The sequence below is a fragment of the Leptonychotes weddellii genome, chromosome 2 (genome assembly GCF_054177405.1).
Source record: "Leptonychotes weddellii isolate Sample4059 chromosome 2, ASM5417740v2, whole genome shotgun sequence".
In the NCBI taxonomy this organism is placed as follows: Eukaryota; Metazoa; Chordata; class Mammalia; order Carnivora; family Phocidae; genus Leptonychotes; species Leptonychotes weddellii.
This window is the reverse complement of record NC_138370.1, coordinates 107,744,505-107,761,275: the sequence shown is the minus strand read 5'-3', so window position 1 is coordinate 107,761,275 and position 16,771 is coordinate 107,744,505. Positions and strand designations below refer to the sequence as shown.

General features: G+C 41.1%; 1 protein-coding gene across 5 annotated transcripts in view; it reads left to right on the top strand.

Annotated features, from left to right (window-relative positions):
• The window catches only part of BMPR1B (bone morphogenetic protein receptor type 1B), a 387,076-nt gene extending 376,830 nt beyond the window's left edge, over positions 1-10,246 (top strand). For all 5 annotated transcript variants that reach the window (XM_081812132.1, XM_031028411.2, XM_031028412.2 and 2 more), the window contains 3 exons: positions 953-1,128; positions 4,653-4,783; positions 6,333-10,246. In XM_081812132.1, coding sequence (XP_081668258.1) covers positions 953-1,128; positions 4,653-4,783; positions 6,333-6,458 — 433 coding nt within the window. In that variant the 3' untranslated portion in view covers positions 6,459-10,246. The remainder of the gene's footprint in view (positions 1-952; positions 1,129-4,652; positions 4,784-6,332) is intronic.
• The last annotated feature ends 6,525 nt before the right edge of the window (positions 10,247-16,771 follow it).

Here is a 16,771-nt window from a genome sequence, read left to right as displayed (position 1 = left end):
GGTGCACATACCCCTTCGGGTCCCTACATTTGTATCTTTGGGGTAAATACCCAGTAGTGCAATTGCTGTGTCATGGATTAGCTCTATTTTCAACTTTTTGAGGAACCTCCATACTGTTTTCCAGAGTAGCTGCACCAGCTTGCATTCCCACCAGCAGTGCAGGAGGGTTCCCCTTTGTCCGCATCCCCACCAACATCTGTCGTTTCCTGACTTGTTAATCTTAGCCATTCTGACTGGTGTGAGGTGATATCTCATTGAGGTTTTGATTTGGATTTCCATGATGCCAAGCAATGTTGAGCACTTTTTCATGTGTCTGTTGGCCATTTGGATGTCTTCTTTGGAAAAAATGTCTGTTCATGTCTTCTGCCCATTTCTTGATTGGATCATTTGTTTCCTTTCCTCCTTATATTAAAAAAATACGTGTTATCTGGTTGATGAAATCATGATGATCACAGAAAGCTTTGTTAAGGGTCCTCCTTATCAAAGTAAAACATTTTCAGGTCTTTGTTGACCCTCTTCCTTCCCCACTGTTTTCCCTTGTTTGTACATCTAAAAACCTTGCAACACTTGGTTTAAAAAACACTGTCTCAAACAAACCCCCTCGGCAGGTACTCATGCCAATTTTAAGAGCCAACCTATGAAAATAGGAAGGGGAAGAAGATATTTTGTAGACATTTAATAGATACTTAGCAATTATTTCGAGTTTATATTTGATCTAGGGGCGATGCAGCCTTGTATGGTACAGCTTCCCTTTGATTGTCCTCTTCACTGGGTTTTTACCTGTGGATATTTAATAAAACTCTTGACAAGAAATATTTTTCAGGGAAATGTTATTCCTCGAAAAGATATCCCTTCCCACCTTTGCGTGAAAGCCTGGTTCAGGAATCACTTTGATTTGTCACGTGTTGGTCCTTTTCAGTGCTCATAGCGCTTCGCTTTACTTTTTCCTCAGTGATACGAATGAAGTTGACATCCCACCCAACACCCGAGTTGGCACCAAACGCTACATGCCTCCCGAAGTGTTGGATGAGAGCTTAAATAGAAATCACTTTCAGTCTTACATTATGGCTGACATGTACAGTTTTGGACTCATCCTCTGGGAGGTTGCTAGGAGATGTGTATCGGGAGGTAAGTAACAGTGATAACGTTGGATCTACTACAGATCCTTGCTTTCTGATCAGAAATCAGAGTTATCATATTGTCCCCCAAGTCAGATTTTCTTTTATTTTCCACCTTATTTCTGCGGGTGCAGTCACAATCCTCCCAGGAAATGATATTTAACATCTTAGAATTCTGTTTGACCTCCTCCTTCCAGCTTCTTCTCACCAACCCGCTCCAAGGCCCCGTTCCCTGTGGTTCCCTCTCCACAGATTAAGGTAGAGACAGGGATGTGGGGTGAGACACCCATTCTTTACCCCTCCCCCACTTGACTTTCTATATAGTTCTTCAAAAAGCAATTTGAAAATATCAAATTTTTTATCAAAAGTTTTTATCAAAAGAAAATTAAAGCATAAGAATGTTACTACTGGTCATGGTAATTTTTCTGCAAACAAGGATTCCCTAGTTAAGATGATGTCAGAAGGCATTTTTAAATATTCAGAGGCATTATTATTGCTTGTTGTATTTAGTTTACTGCTGCATCATCTGTCTTTAAATAGATTCCAACACTTTTTAGGTGAGAAGCTGAATCGTAGGCGCTTCATGAAGTGACAAGTATCGTGTTTATGGTTATACTCATGGCCATGCTCGGTTAGAAACCATGCTGCTGCTGCTGATCATGGCCAGTTTGAGCTCACTTTTGTGAGACCTTGAGCTTGCCCAAGGTTCTGAAAGTCCAGTGAACACTTAATGATACTGGGATTCGTTCTTGGACCTGCCATTTATTATCCGTGAACCTCTGACAAGTTACTCAGCTTTGTTCCAGTTCTTTCATCTTAGGAAGGAAGTGAATTAAAGAGAAGTAAAACTGCCTGGTACATAAGTAGCGTTCAGTATATCTTAGCTCTTACTTAATATTTTCCTTTTGGTTGGTAGAGGCTTAACTTATATTTAGATTCACACTTAAATACAGAGGAGAGACAGTTAATCAACAGGCATTTATACTTTGGGAGACAGATCGTGATGCGGTGCCACCATGCCTTCTAATCACTCGGGGAGCTCTGAGTCTCTTCTGAGCTTAATTTAAAATAGAACACATTTCTTCTCAAGTGAGAGACCTCCAAAAAGAAAGTTAACATGGGAAATGTTTCCTAACCAGATAGTGAATAAATCCCCCGTCATCTATGAAGAAGGAAAGAGCTAAGCAAAATATAAGTTAACTAATTGTCTATGCCTTGCTTCATGTTTTATGAAGAGTAGATGAGCCTATTTTTGGATAACATACTTACACTCAGGATTGGTTTATAGAAGTTGAAGGAGTAGTAGAGTACAAGATTACTTTCTAATTATGTTTTCCTGAACATCTAAAGCAAGTAGGGCCACAAGAACCTATATTTAGAAGCCTCTGGGTCAGAATACAGAAGAAACAATCTGCTTAAAAACAAGCTAGCCTTATAAAAAACAGCAGGATGTTAATTGCTTTACTAGGTCTGTCTTTGCCTGCGCATTTTTGAGAGGTACTAAGGTGTTGCCTTATCTCTTTAAGAGATTGGTCTGTGTTTACCAGAGATGTTAGATTCTAGGCTCTGCGCCATATCAACTCTATGGCCTTGGGCAAGTTACTGAATCGCTCAAAACCAAGTTTTCTCATCTGGATAATATGGATACTAATGCTCTCTCATAAACGTGTTTCTAAGAATTTAGCAAGATAAATTATACAGCGTACTTGCTGGTATATAGTATCCCATACTTGGTGTAGTGTGTACCCTAGTGTATAGCATACTTGCCTGGTATACAGTAGGCTCCTAGCAAGCAAGTTCGTCTTCTCTTTCCAGAAAGGCAAAACACACAAAATTCTATTCTCCAACACTTTCCTTTATGAAGATGTTGGAAGATTTGGGCTTGTCTTTCTAGTCTAGATACTTTTGGGTGAAGTAGAGTCTGGATGTAGATCTTCTAAACTTCGGAAGAAAAAGAGAATTTTTGAGGTTTCAGGCACAATTAAATGGCAGCCAGTATGGACATTTTGATAGCTTACTTGCATAAGAAGGAGAAAGAGGTAAGGCCTATAGTTCCAAGATGGACTTTGATTACTTCCTAACTGTATGGGGTTGGCTCTGTGTCTGTTGTAGTATATACCCCACCACGGTGCATCATTCCAGCCAGGTGATAGCATCAGCATTAGACACAGAGGGAAATCTGAGAGGAATCAGACAGACTTGGTCTTTGCCCTCACAGTGTTTCCAGAACCATTGTCTTGAGAATTAGTGAGGGAGGAAGAACTCAAATGAAGTGAGCAACCCCTTGTGTTAGAGCCTGGGCTTTTAGTATTTCCTATAGAATTGAAACACAATGGAAGGAACTATTCACATAGATACATATAATTACGCTGTGTGAGCTCGGTGAGGGACAGAATAAATGGTGAGTGGGAATAGTCTGAGGAAACTTTTGAACCTTCTGGTCCTTTATATATGGGTTTGAGTTTGCAAGAAAGGGCATAATACAGACTCCAGATTTTGTCCGAGTAAACCCCAGCAAATTTAATGATGCATTGGATAAAATCCACCAACTTGGGAGTATCATCTTGTTCAGATACAAAGCAATGACATTTCTATAATAGATGATTTTAGGAAAGGGAGGAAATGTGCTCCAGATAGATTGCTCACTCAGAGTGGCATCCTTTAAGGACTGAGGCTGCTTATAATTATTGTGAGGAGTTAATCAGATAGGGTTGAAAAGAAGATAGAAGTAGCCTACTTTTCTAAAGGACAAACGGAATAAGGTAGAAAGTAGATACTAGGATATGAGATGGAATTTGTCATGATAAGGGCCATTTTCCGAAGATGACAGACTTATATTTCTTAACCCTTCTTTCAACAGTACCAATTTTTTTCTGATAATGTATTTTTTTGTAGAAAGTTTTGTGAAATACAGAAAATTTAAAGAAAAAAACAATAAAAATCAGACAGTACTTGCACCTAAAAAAAATCATGGTTAATATTTTTAGGTGTGTATAATTTTTAAAAATGTAAATGTGGAAAAATGCACTATTATGATTAAGCAGAAAGAAAATGTAAATCTCACATTTTGTTCAAGTATGATACACTGCCAAATTTGCTATGAGATTCATAATCTCATATTGCAGTAATAGAAACAGTCACATATTATGCGGTATGAGTTTGGGATGTGTCTGCCAAATTTGCATTGAGATTTAATGTAGACTTTTTAAAATTTGGCATACAAGATCCTTTATAAAATTGGAAATAAATTTGAGATGGCTTGTTTTACTTAGCTTTGGGAAATTAGAAAAAAAAGGCTTGAAACCCTATAATAATATGTTTCATTAGGTTTTCTGTTTATGTTTTTTAATTCGATTAGGTGTCATTTGGGCACATTTTTTTTTCAAGACTTATTTTGCAGTTTTTTTAGCCTGAACTTGGCTTGAGTACTTGATAGAACTTTGCTTTGAGAACAGTTTGTATGTTAGACTTTTATTTCCACCTCCCATAAGATATTAATAGTAATAATAATTTAGAAACAACCCATGTTTTCAGGTATAGTGGAAGAATACCAGCTTCCGTATCATGATCTGGTGCCTAGTGACCCTTCTTACGAGGACATGCGAGAGATTGTTTGCATCAAAAAGCTCCGTCCCTCATTCCCTAACCGGTGGAGTAGTGATGAGGTAAGGCTTGAAGTAACCATGTGGCTATGACCAATTTCCAAACAGACTTTACTCTTTTTTGCCCAAATCCTGGAGGATACTCATTACAGGAATCCTCCTTCCTTGTTTTGATGATGATGGTGGTGGTGCTTTGCGCAGTCATTGATATGGAGCTAAGTGTCGTATGTTAAATTATCTGTTTCTTTTTGCCAATTTGAGTTTGCTACTTCTAGAGTATATTGGGTGGGTTACCACTTAGCCTGTACAATAGGTAACACTATTCCATTTATTTGTGATGTCCTGACATTTGCATAAAGGATGTTATTTCTCTGTGTGTGTCTTTAAAGCACCTTGAATTTTCTCCATGACAGACGAGCGTACACCATTCTCTCATCTTGATGAGAGAAAAGATAGGCATCTGCAGAATCTAGTTTTCTTTACACAGAAGGGATACGAGCCTGTAGTTGAGCTGCCTGACTGCGCCGTGGATCTTTGTTAGTAGGGATGATGTGATGCGCTTTGAAGAAATCCATATTCAGCCTGGCTCTCAGGAGACCGTGATGAAACCTAAACAGGGCCGAAAAAGCGCTGTTCAGAAGGAGGAAATGAGTTGGGTGGGCCTTGCCTTTCCTGTCTCCTGTCGTCCTCCACATCTTGCCCATCCATCCTCCAAGCTTACAAACTCACCAACTCCCGGAGCCCTCTGGCAGGTGGGGACATTCAGAGATGAGTTTGAAGCATCCCCGGGATAAAACACAACCCCCGCAAAACCCACCTCATCAAACATATACCAAAGCCAGTGCAAACCCATGGAAAGAGCACTGTTGATAAGCTAATTCTTTAATGTTAAATGCATTTAAAAACAACCTCTGGTTCATTGGTTTTGTGTCTCGTTACTGAAATGCTAAATAATGCCTCTGTTTTCCAATGAGCTATGCAGAAAACTTTATGAGGTGCTGGAGTTACATTATTTTGAGGGTGGTTATGGGCACTGGTATTACTCAGAATCCCTTCTCTGAGGAGTTCTAATGAAGTGAAATTGTGCTTTTCCACAGGAAGACCAATAATTGATGTAGCACAGGAGAACACAGGAGAAAGTTTTAGCGGGGCTGTGCACAGGTTATTAATCTTGTTAAATGGTACAGTGCAATGCTATTATTGTAGCAGACAGCTGTGATTTAGGAATAACCATGTTTGTTTGAATAGTATGGAATTAGATAAAAGATTTAAGCTTATCAAGTATTATAAACAATGTAGGAGTGTGGAGTGGAATACAGACTCCCTGGGTATTTTTGTATTTGGTTAAGACTGACTTCAAAGACACTCTTCTACAATCAGCAAAACCACCTGCTTGCTGCTGTCATGGGGAAGACAAGAAAATGTTTTAGTCGTTTAGAATTTGCATGACCAAAGAATTTTTATGGAGTTTTGTCTACATGGTTTTAGAGGATCTTTGAAAAATATTATCCGAACTTCAGAAACCGTACCCTAAAGGCCACATATCGAATGGCAACCTTGTAGATAATATATTTCTCTAGTGTTACTCCTGTTTTCCTTTCCCTCCCTACAGTGTCTAAGGCAGATGGGAAAACTCATGATGGAATGCTGGGCTCACAATCCTGCGTCAAGACTGACAGCCCTGCGTGTTAAGAAAACACTAGCCAAAATGTCAGAGTCCCAGGACATTAAACTCTGATGTGAGGGGAAGAAATAAGCATCTCTGGAGAAAGCCAGTAGATATTCTTCTGTTTGTGGGCAGAGCAAAAGATGTTCCAGAAGCATCCACAGTACGAGCCTTGAACGTCATCCTGCTTCCCAGTGGGTTCAGCCTCACCTCTCAGGGAGCAGCCTGGACAAAGAGAAGTTCCCAGAAACATGTTCTCATCATGTCTGTTTGTAGGAGGGAAAAACCGCTTGGGTAACTCGTTCAAGATATATGATGCATGTTGCTTTCTAAGAAAGCCCTGTATTTTGGGATTGCCTTTTCTTCTTTTTCCAAAAGATGCTTTAATTTTGCCAAAATAGAACAAATAATGTAGATGTTTTAAGGTTTATACTGTTACAGTTTAAATAACAACAATGGAAGTTCTTCCCGGAAATTCTGCTGGAAGGTAAATTTTGAAATATCTTTTTCCATTAGTGAAATTTTGTTGCACTCTGCACACCAAAAGACAGTCTGTGGAGTTGGAGAACATAGAATGGAACTCATCTGAAAGTCTTCCCGCTTCTGCCTCCTCAGACCACTTTGGCCAGCCCTGCCTTTAGGGGCTGCCGCAGCAATGTGAATGCACCTGGGCACAAATACCACCTGTCTGGGGCCAAGTTTTGGGATTCCTGCGGGTGCCCTTTTGTAGCTTCAGACGATATGGAACAAATGAAGTTTTTCTGTGACTCCGTTAGTAGTAGTTAAGTGTCGATGTCATTCTTCAGAACCACTTTGTGTTTCTGATTCTTTTAAGGCATTTCTGTCATGGTAAAATCCTTTCCTTTTCATTAAACACAAACAAAGGTGGTTTTTTTTTTTATGTGCAGAGAATTGACCCACAACTGGTTTTGATCTCTCAAATGAAGAGATCAATATGAAATAAAATTGCCAGCAGTTGGGTTGAAAACAAGGCTCTTTAAAATAGAGATAATTTGCTCCTGCGTTGTAAGAAAAGTGTGTCAGTCGGATAGAGGATGAGGGTGGGGGTGCAAATGCCCTGTTTCTTACCTATGCAGACAAGCCCGTCCTAGAAGCACAAGGGAAAAGGACGCACACCTTATTGTGTATAGATAAAGACGGTTTCTTTCTGTAATTGTCTCTTTTGTGTCTGAGTGAAGGGAAGGAGAGGAAAGTATGTCAGGTTAATTTAACTAATTGTAATTTAAAATAGAAATATAACCTCCAGATGGAACAGCAGAAAGAACTACAAAATATTGTAGCTGCTGTGACTTATTATTCTAAAAGAGATCTAGATCGAGCATGTACACCTTACATGGTAAGTTCGCATCTTAGAGGAGTGCTGACTCAGTTTATTTTATTCTCGCGATGCTCAGTTCACTTTTTAATTTATTTATGTATTTTTTTCTTCTCTGTGGCACTTGTGCAAAACATCTCCTCACCTGCTCAATTCTTTGAGGTTTTAAACTTCCGAGGAACGTTGAGTCAAATCATTGACAGGGCCAATATTCCTTAGCAACAGGAACATAAAGCTCAGAATTGTGCGCACCCCTCTCAACCGTGTTCATTTAATTTCCTTACTTTTCTCTGGTTTTCTTTTGTTTCCTCGAAAATTCTGCAGTGGTCAGTAAAGAATTGGGAAGTGCTTCTCCTTGGTCTTTTTAAAAACGACGTTCCTTCCAGAATACTCCAGGGGGCGCTGTTTTATAACACATTTTCACCACTTGGTGCCTGAAGGATGGAGGGTTTTTGAAAAATTGACAGCTGCAAGAAAAATGAAAAAATATTCTCCTCTCTTCTGAAGAAGGCTTGCAGCTGGTGACTTGTTCATCCTGAAAACCTCTTAGAGCACAGAGTGGTTGTGAGCCCTGCGTAAGTTTGGGAGAACAGAAGGAGAATTGGTGTTCTCCACTCTAAGCATTCACTTCCCAGTGCTTCATACCTGCATTTTGTTTGTAACAAAGAAAGATTTTCTTAACCCTTGAAAAGGAACAAAATTTCTGTGTTTCAAAAATCACAGTTGTTTCCAAATATAATTGTAATCAGAATGCTGCTTGTAGTGATATTAAAATCACCTGAACAGCAATGTAAACAAATGTTCCTTTCCCTTGTGTCAAATTGTATTCTTTGTTATAGCTTGGAAGGAATATGTACCTAGAACTACGTGTGATAATCATCTGAGCCGTGGAGATACGCTTCAGTGCCTCTAATTTGATAATCTACAAACAAATGAGCAAACACGGATGCCCGTTAAGTGGGGTCACGTTTGTGTTTCTTGGTTTTCCCTCAATTTAAGGGAGGTTGGGTTTGCTTACCTCTTAGATAAAAATTTGTGTTCTTTTTGGCAAATTTTATACATAGATAACTTCAAATCAAAATATTTTGTGGGGAGGCGATGATTTGAAAGTAAACTAGATTCTTAGAGAGGCGTTGGTTCCAATGAAGGATGGGAAGAAATTAAAACAGCATACAAATTTCTTCTATATTATTCGTTCAGTTGTTTTGGAAAAATCTAGAGCTTACTTTCTAATTCTCAACCTGATTTACTCACTATGAACATTTAAAAAGTATTCCTGAGATATTTAAAAAGATCCATTTAGTTATTAGAGTCTTTCAATGAGATAGGAATTTATTTATGAGTAGATTTTTCTTTGTGTCTTACCAAAATCCGCCTTACTTAGGGAATACTAAATTTAAAGAGACTACCTACTCACTTCCAAATAATCCTTTTTGGTTTTTAAATTTTTAGTAGCTCAGAAGTGAATTTTATTTTATTTTTTATTTTTTTTTGTTTTGTCTTTCAATAGAATAAGGGGGAACCTGGAAATTAATATAGTTGATTGCCTCCTTTCAGGACTCTTTCAAAGACTAAGATTTTTCTCCTAATCACTCCCTCCCCTTCAGGGGAATCTTAAAATATTAGTTGTTAGCTAATATAAGTTTGGTATGCTAAGATGTTCAGGTTTAGAGTTTATGTATGTGTGTATATATTATATAAATATATATGTATATATAAATACTATGCTCAGTTTGGAGTCTGGCACAACTCCATTATGTGGATTAGAGAGTAAAATATTATGGATGATAAAGTACTAAATGAAACATAATATTTATTTATGAAAGTGTGTAGTTGGTTAAGTCACAAGGGACAGTGCTATGAACATTGCATAGGAGGAGACAGGCCTTTGACTGCCGGACAGCACCACTCTCAAGTCACTCGTGATCATTCTTTTTGTTCTTTAAACATAAAGCTTCTTAGAAAACATGCCACGATTTTATGTACAGGAAATCCTTTGACACATTTCAGTTGTTGTATAGTCAGGTATAGGAAATACTGAATAATGACAGAATTTCATGTTCCTAAGAGTCATGCATACTCATTAGAAGTTACGGTGGTTTACGTTGTTGGTCTGTTCTGGTTCTTCTTTGTGAGCAGAAAGGCACTGAAAGAAGCCGAATTTTTTAAACTTGAATAGTTCTGTAGTTATATCTCCTTAGAAAACCCAGTCACACAGCAGTGGGAATGAAAGACATGGCATCAGAAGTGATTTAATTTAGCAATTATGATTCCTCTTGTAAAACAAAACAAAACACAATGCCATATTTTTGGGAGAAAAGTTGGCAATATATAAGGGGTTTTGTTGTCTGTTTCAAAAGAAGATTCATTTGTGTTCTTTTGGGGAACCAGTGCCTTATTGAATTTGTATATACTGTAATTATTCAGGACTAGGGAACAAACAGTTGTATTTGTTACAAATTGTATATGGCTTTGTTTTAACATTCCCCGAAATAAAATGGTTTCTTTCTCCCCTTGGAAAGAACATGTCTGTTATCTTATAGTTGTGCCTTTTTTCTGTCTTTGAAAATATCACCTTTGGAACAGGCAGGAAGGCAGCCATGAAAGAGAGCGATGCAGGTAAGTTTGTATGTTTGGGGCGGGAGAGCAGGAGAAATGGTCTTATGGCTTCTATTTTCTCTGTAATTAGTCATCTGTTGAGAGTGAGAGGAAAGGTAGGGAAGTCAGTGGTCTGGGAGAAGTGAGACAGTTTAAAATTGCACTGTGGAAAATTATAGCCCAGATGGTTATGGGCGGCCCCGAGGGCCCAGTTCGCTGATGAGACCAACTGTGTGGCTTAGTGGCCCAGAGTATGGCCTGTGGTGTCTCTCATCCCCTCAGTTGTGCGACAGTAGGCCTGTGTTCACTTCTCAAAGACCCCGTTTCTGTTCCTTGAAGAGGTGGATAATATTAGCATCTGATGCATGGAGCACTTCTGAAGATGAAATAATCCATGCGTCGCGTGTAAAGTCAGCACTCGGCCGCTACTGAAGATTAGCTCTCAGTACAAAGTCATAGGGCCACTTTTCTGTGTAGTTTCTGTCAGCTCCCAAAATGTAGGCTTGGAGACCACAACAGACGGATTCATTCAGGGTTGAGGGTTTTCGGGCATGTGCAACAATGGATCATGCAGAACGTGGCCTACCGACATCCGGGAGATGGCTGAAGTGGCCCAGAGTCGGGAAGGGATTAAAGTGGAGGCACTTTAAGCTGGTGGGTTGAGAGAAACTAGGTCCCGGCACAGAGAACAGTACTGGGGTTGAGGTGGCCTGCCTATTAGCAGTGACTGAGAAAGGGACTGCAGCCCGCATCTCGCCTCAGGGAGGTGGGCAACAAGGCTAAGGACAGGCGGGAGGGTGTGATCTCAGGAGTGGAGGATTTCGTTAGTGGACAAGATTATTGGTAACAAAAGAGGAACCTAAAAGTCAGGCCTTTGGATCAGTCTTTGTGGATCCTGGAGCTCCTAAGGATGGTAGGCAGTCTAAAAAGGAACATGGTGAGGCCAAGCTCTCCAGGGCCACAGGAGAATGGTGGGGGGGGGAGCAGTCTGTGAGGGCAGAGAGTAGAGACTGGGGCCAGTTGGGCCTCATGGGCCGAAATGCACAGCAGTGGGTTCCACGCAAGGGCAGTGGTCTGGAAGCAAGAGAACAGCAGGAGAAAGGCCCCAACTTTCCTCCCAACTGTGACGTATGTGGGGTATGGAGGACTGAGGCCATTGCTGTTGCCCTGGGAACAGCGTCCCCTTGGACAAGAGAAAGCCCTCTGCAAAGGGAGAGGGAAAGTATTAGGGGATTTTTTCCTGGAGTGTGAATCTTGGAAGGCAGTGTAGAAAGTTAAGTTTTGAGGAGATCTGTTGGAGCCTGGATCAGGAGAGAGGAACCCAGACTTGTCTGGGCACGGAGAATATGTAGGAAGGCTTGCATCGGAGTTCCTGGGGACTCAGGAGTTTTCATGTGATTGGCTGTGTTTAGCCAGTTGCGCTTATGCCAAGAGAATTCATCCCAGCGCTGGGATTCAGATCAACTTGGCTCACGTTCCATGGTTTGCACTTTCTCACTTCTGTGGAAGTACATAGTCTGAGCACCATTTTCTCCCCTGTAAATGGGATAAAAATACCCATCTCAAAGGGCTCTTCGGAGGAACAAATGAGATGAATATGTGAAGTACGGGAAGGCCCCACTCCCAAGCACATAGCAGGTGCTCATCAATATTGCTTTTCCTTACTGATAATTAGCTCCACGGGATATAAAGCTAGGGACAGTGAAAAGAAGTCACAGCTCGCTGTGGGCACACCTCTTCCACCCCCTCTGGGCCCCCTCTGTATGCTATGGGCGTTCATAGGACTTAAAGGCAGATGGATAGTGAATCCCAGCTGAAGAGAACAGAGTCTTCTCTTGGCATTGGTCATTTTCTATTTTTTCTGGTCACTACTGCGACGTACAGATGACCCCGCTCTCAGAAGGTCCTGTACCAAGTTGAACATGTCTGTGTGATGGCATTTGTTACAGCTCTGGACTCACCTTTTATTTCCTACCTAGTAGTGCAGTTGTCTGTAAACGTCATTTAAAATCAGATCTCTCAGGGTAGGGCCTCATATTCCTTTTATCCACAAGCTCCCCAGGGCCTTCTGATGCCACTCTTCTAAGACTCTGGGTCTCCCCATTAACTGCCCATCACTATCACCTGGGAGCATTAAACACTCTTAACAACCATGCCACACCCTGGATCTATAAAATCAGGATCTCTGGGGTTGGGAGTCAGGCACTAATAGTTTCTAAAGCTCCTCAGGTGATTCCAGTGTGCAGAGAGACTTGAGAGGTACCAATCCTAGAACTTCATCCTGTCCCCAAGGGAGGTTGTGATTACCATCCTTGCAGGATCTAAGAGCTTTTCTGTGCTGCTGAAGAGACACGGTGACTCTTCACACAGAGGGAGTGTTTTGTTATGAAGAAACAAAGGAGGGGGTGCCTGGGTTGCTTGGTCGGTTAAGTGTCCGACTTTTTTTTTTTAAGATTTTGTTTATTTGACAAAGAGCATGCACACCCCCAAGCAGGGGGAGAGGCAGAGGGAAAGGGAGAAGCAGGCTCCCCACTGAGCAAGAAGCCTGATGCGGGACTCCATCCCAGGACCCCGGGATCAGGACCTGAGCTGAAGGCAGATGTTTACCCAACTGAGGCACCCAGGCGCCCCAGTGTCTGACTCTTGATCTCAGGTCTTGATTTCAGGGTTGTGAGTTCAAGCCCCACATTGGGTTCCACACTGGGCATGGAGCCTACTTAAAAAAAAAAAAAAAGGAGGTAGCACTCTCTGTTGCTTATAAATATAATTTATTACCTGTTTAAAAATTCTTTCTTACATTTTGTACATGTTGGCTGACAGAAGAAATGCAGGCAATTTACAAACCAAGGGACTGCAGGAAAAAGTGGGGAGAGGCAGCAGAGAGAGAAGAGCAACACCCAGAGCGGGCATCCCTCACCTCCACCACACAGCGGCATGGTGGATGGGATGCCCAGAGAGCACTCCTCCACCAGGGATTTTCTAGAAAAGGAATTGCATAGAAGATACAGTAAGAGGGAACTCCACAACAACAAAAGAAGTGTTCCGTATCTGAAAAGCCAAAGTTGTGTTGTCGTGTTTCCAAAAGAAAAATGACAAAGCACAAAATCTCAATCCGACATTTCTGCAGTTGAACTTGTTCCAAAGGGAACAGCAGGTGGATGACACAGGCTCTTCACCACAGACTGCTGGGGATTTTTTCTCTGACAAACATTGCTTGTCTTCTTTAGAAAGAGCAAAGAGGAAGGTCACCAACTTGCTACAGCTCCACATTCAACTCAATGAACACATCCAACACTGACATCCCACACACACACAGCGATGACACTCCCTGCAATTGGGCTAAATGCATTCTGTCTGGAGGGTGAGGGCTTCACTACCAATAGCAGGTCTAGGGAAGAGTGAAGAGGAGAACGCAAATCACTCACTCAACTTGTTCTGATTGCTGTCCTCTTTATTCCCCAAGGCCAGGAGGGGTGTGCACTTGAACTCCCACCCCTACGATTACAGGCGTCACATGATGAGACTTGAAGAATATAGAAAGGCAAAGAAAGGCATTTTCCACTGGCTGTCGATTTCTCACTCTTTCAGGCTGTTCTAAGACAGGTTTGTTTTAACATGTAGACGATAGCTCAGGTTGTGATTCCTGGATGTTGCCTCATCATAGTGCCAAGGTTCAGAGGTCAAGGGCTCATCTACTCCTAGGCTACCGCTCAGCAACACCTGCCTACGATTCACATTCTGAACTCCAGAAGTGAGGGTTATTCCCCCCTGGGCCAGTGCCATCAGGTTCAACCCCAGCTCTGACGGTGCCAATTCCAACAGGTCTTTGGAATTGAAGGATGACACATAGAACTTGGTACTATTTATAAGGGACCCTGAAGCCTGATGGCCTTCAGCAATTTATCATTTTGCTGAGGCACAAATCTGAAATGGCAAGTGAAGAGGCTGGTAGGCAGCAAACACTTTGGCTGGTGGGCAAGCTGCCTGTATCTTGGGGCAGCTTCCTTGTTTTCTTCTCAGCAGCGGGTGGGCCCCAACTCTTGTGAGGTTCTGCAGAGATTCCCAACTTGGGATTCCAGAAGAGCTCTTCAATACCAAGAGTCTTAAGTATATAGCCAGCTGGGCAACGGCATCTCAGAGTTGTGTGGTTTTGTGTACGAGTATGTGTGTAGAGTTCCTGTTGGTTTGTCCCAGTGATGCCTCCCGCAACCTTTCTAAAATAGGTCCAGGGGCATATATTACATTTGGTTGAGTTGAGGCCATTACTATCCCACCACAAATCAATACAGAGAGGGGACAAGCCTACCGGAAAAGCTGGGAGCCATGAACTCTTTTGAAGACAACTTTTTTTTTTTTTTAAAGTAGGATTCCTGACAGTGGGGGCAACCCCAGGGCCAGTAAGTCTGATGGATCAGGGAGTAAATTGTCAGACCTAGTTTGTAGGGAAAACCTACCCAGTGACCTACAATGCCATCTTCCTGCTCTTCAAAAATAGCAGGTTTTAGGCATGAATTTTGGAAACTTATGACTCCATTTGGCTAACTTGACGTGTATGGACACAGGTTTAAATTAACATTGGTTGCAATGTCTTTATTCCCCTTATGCCTTATTCCATTAAAAAAAATCATTATGGATACAAGGGAAATCTCTCAAAGTGATTATTACAGCCAGAGATTACACAAATAGATTTCTTAGTGTAGAGAAACAGCACTTCATTGCACAGAGGCAAAGTTCTAAGGATTTTAGTCAACATTAGCTCAGTAAGGTTAAAAAAAACCCCACAAAAACAAAAAAAACCCAAAGTGTAATAGTTGGTCCTATGAGGCACTCGGAAGGTAAAAAAAAATGTTTTATTACCTTGAGATAATCAATAATAAAAATATTTTTCCTTATTGGATCTATAAAATCTAATGCTCATTGACCACTATCATCTTTACAAATAATTGGCTTTAAGCAACAACATTCTGATTCACAAAAGCTCCTCTATTCTCAAAGAAGATGGATAAAACCCAGTTTCATGTCAGCTGTTTCCATGGTCATCCTGTCCCTCATTGGCCTTGGATTGGTACTGAGGTCTCCATGTGAAACAGGTAACTTGTCCAGAGCAACTGCTCAGCAAAAGCTAAAGCTCACATTCAACTTGAAGACTGAAAATTCAACATGTAAACTTCTACTTTCTTTACACTCTTTTGCAGGTCCTCATATAGTTTTTATTTGCTTGGCCCCATGGGGGCAGACCTTCTACTGGCAAAGGCTTGTGAATTTGGGGAAGTTAGTGATCAGCTTCGGGCCCCCTTCCTCACACCCTGACGACAGAAGTAGACCAAAAGCATAGCCACTGTGGTCCTGACGGTGATAGACATGGGGAGACACAAGATGAGAGCCTCATGTGCTCCTCTCCGGAAGCAGAAAGTCTTGATTCTACCGTCTGAATGCTTACTTTGAAGGTATCTAACTTGTAGGAGAACTATCTTTTAAAAAAATTACAGGATGTCTAATTTCCAGAGTGTCCTAAACTCAAGACTCCATGACTTCTTCCTAAAGAACGGCTCTACCGGTTGAGTTGAGAAAGTACCTAAAATAATTGTAGATATGAAAATGGAGAATGGTTTATTCAGTTTCATTTGCTACCTCACCCAAAGTCTTGCCCTGCCTTCCTGGAAGAGCTTGTATTGCTCATGTGAGGATGGGGATTTTTCCTTCTAGCGGAGGTGAGTGTCCACGTTGGTGTCCACACAGTTTGTGAAAAGGCTGTTAGCTGTTACATGTCTGTCATCACCATGTGTCCAGTTACCAATTCTGAATCCAATTTCTATTCCTTCCAGATCACTCTAAGGAAAGCTGAGTGAAGTGGTGAGAAGAAGATGAAAATACGATGAAACCTCGGCCTTTAGACAGCCAAACTCAGAAGAAAGGAAGCTTCTAGAAGTCCTGCATTAGTAATCACAATTGTTGCTTCCCTAGACACAGTTCTCTCACTTGCATACATAAAACATTTCGAAGTGGATGCTTCTTACATTTCCAAAAATAAATATTAGAGAACTAAAAGGAGATTTAAAACATAAAAAGCCCAATCAAAAATGTAAATGATCCGAATGACAACTCTTCAGAAACTGTTTTATACAGATATTTATGTATTTCTATCATTTCTATTACCAAAAACCAACTTGAGACCTATTGTGTGAGAAGGAGTTGATGACATGGCTAGCCTCGATGTAATTTTGGTACGGGTAATTTAAGTAAAAGAGTGTTACAATAAGAAAACTATATATTTGAAGTGAAAATTTACCCACAGCTATCTGTCATAAAGGTCCTGTTGACTTTTTAGCTCTTAATTCCCTTTGCCAAACAACTTTTAGTGAATTTTTGTTAAACTCAGGGTAGATTGTGTTGTGCACCACTAGATGGCACCATGCACAAATGATAGGTGGGTCGTGGGGGGGGGGGGGGG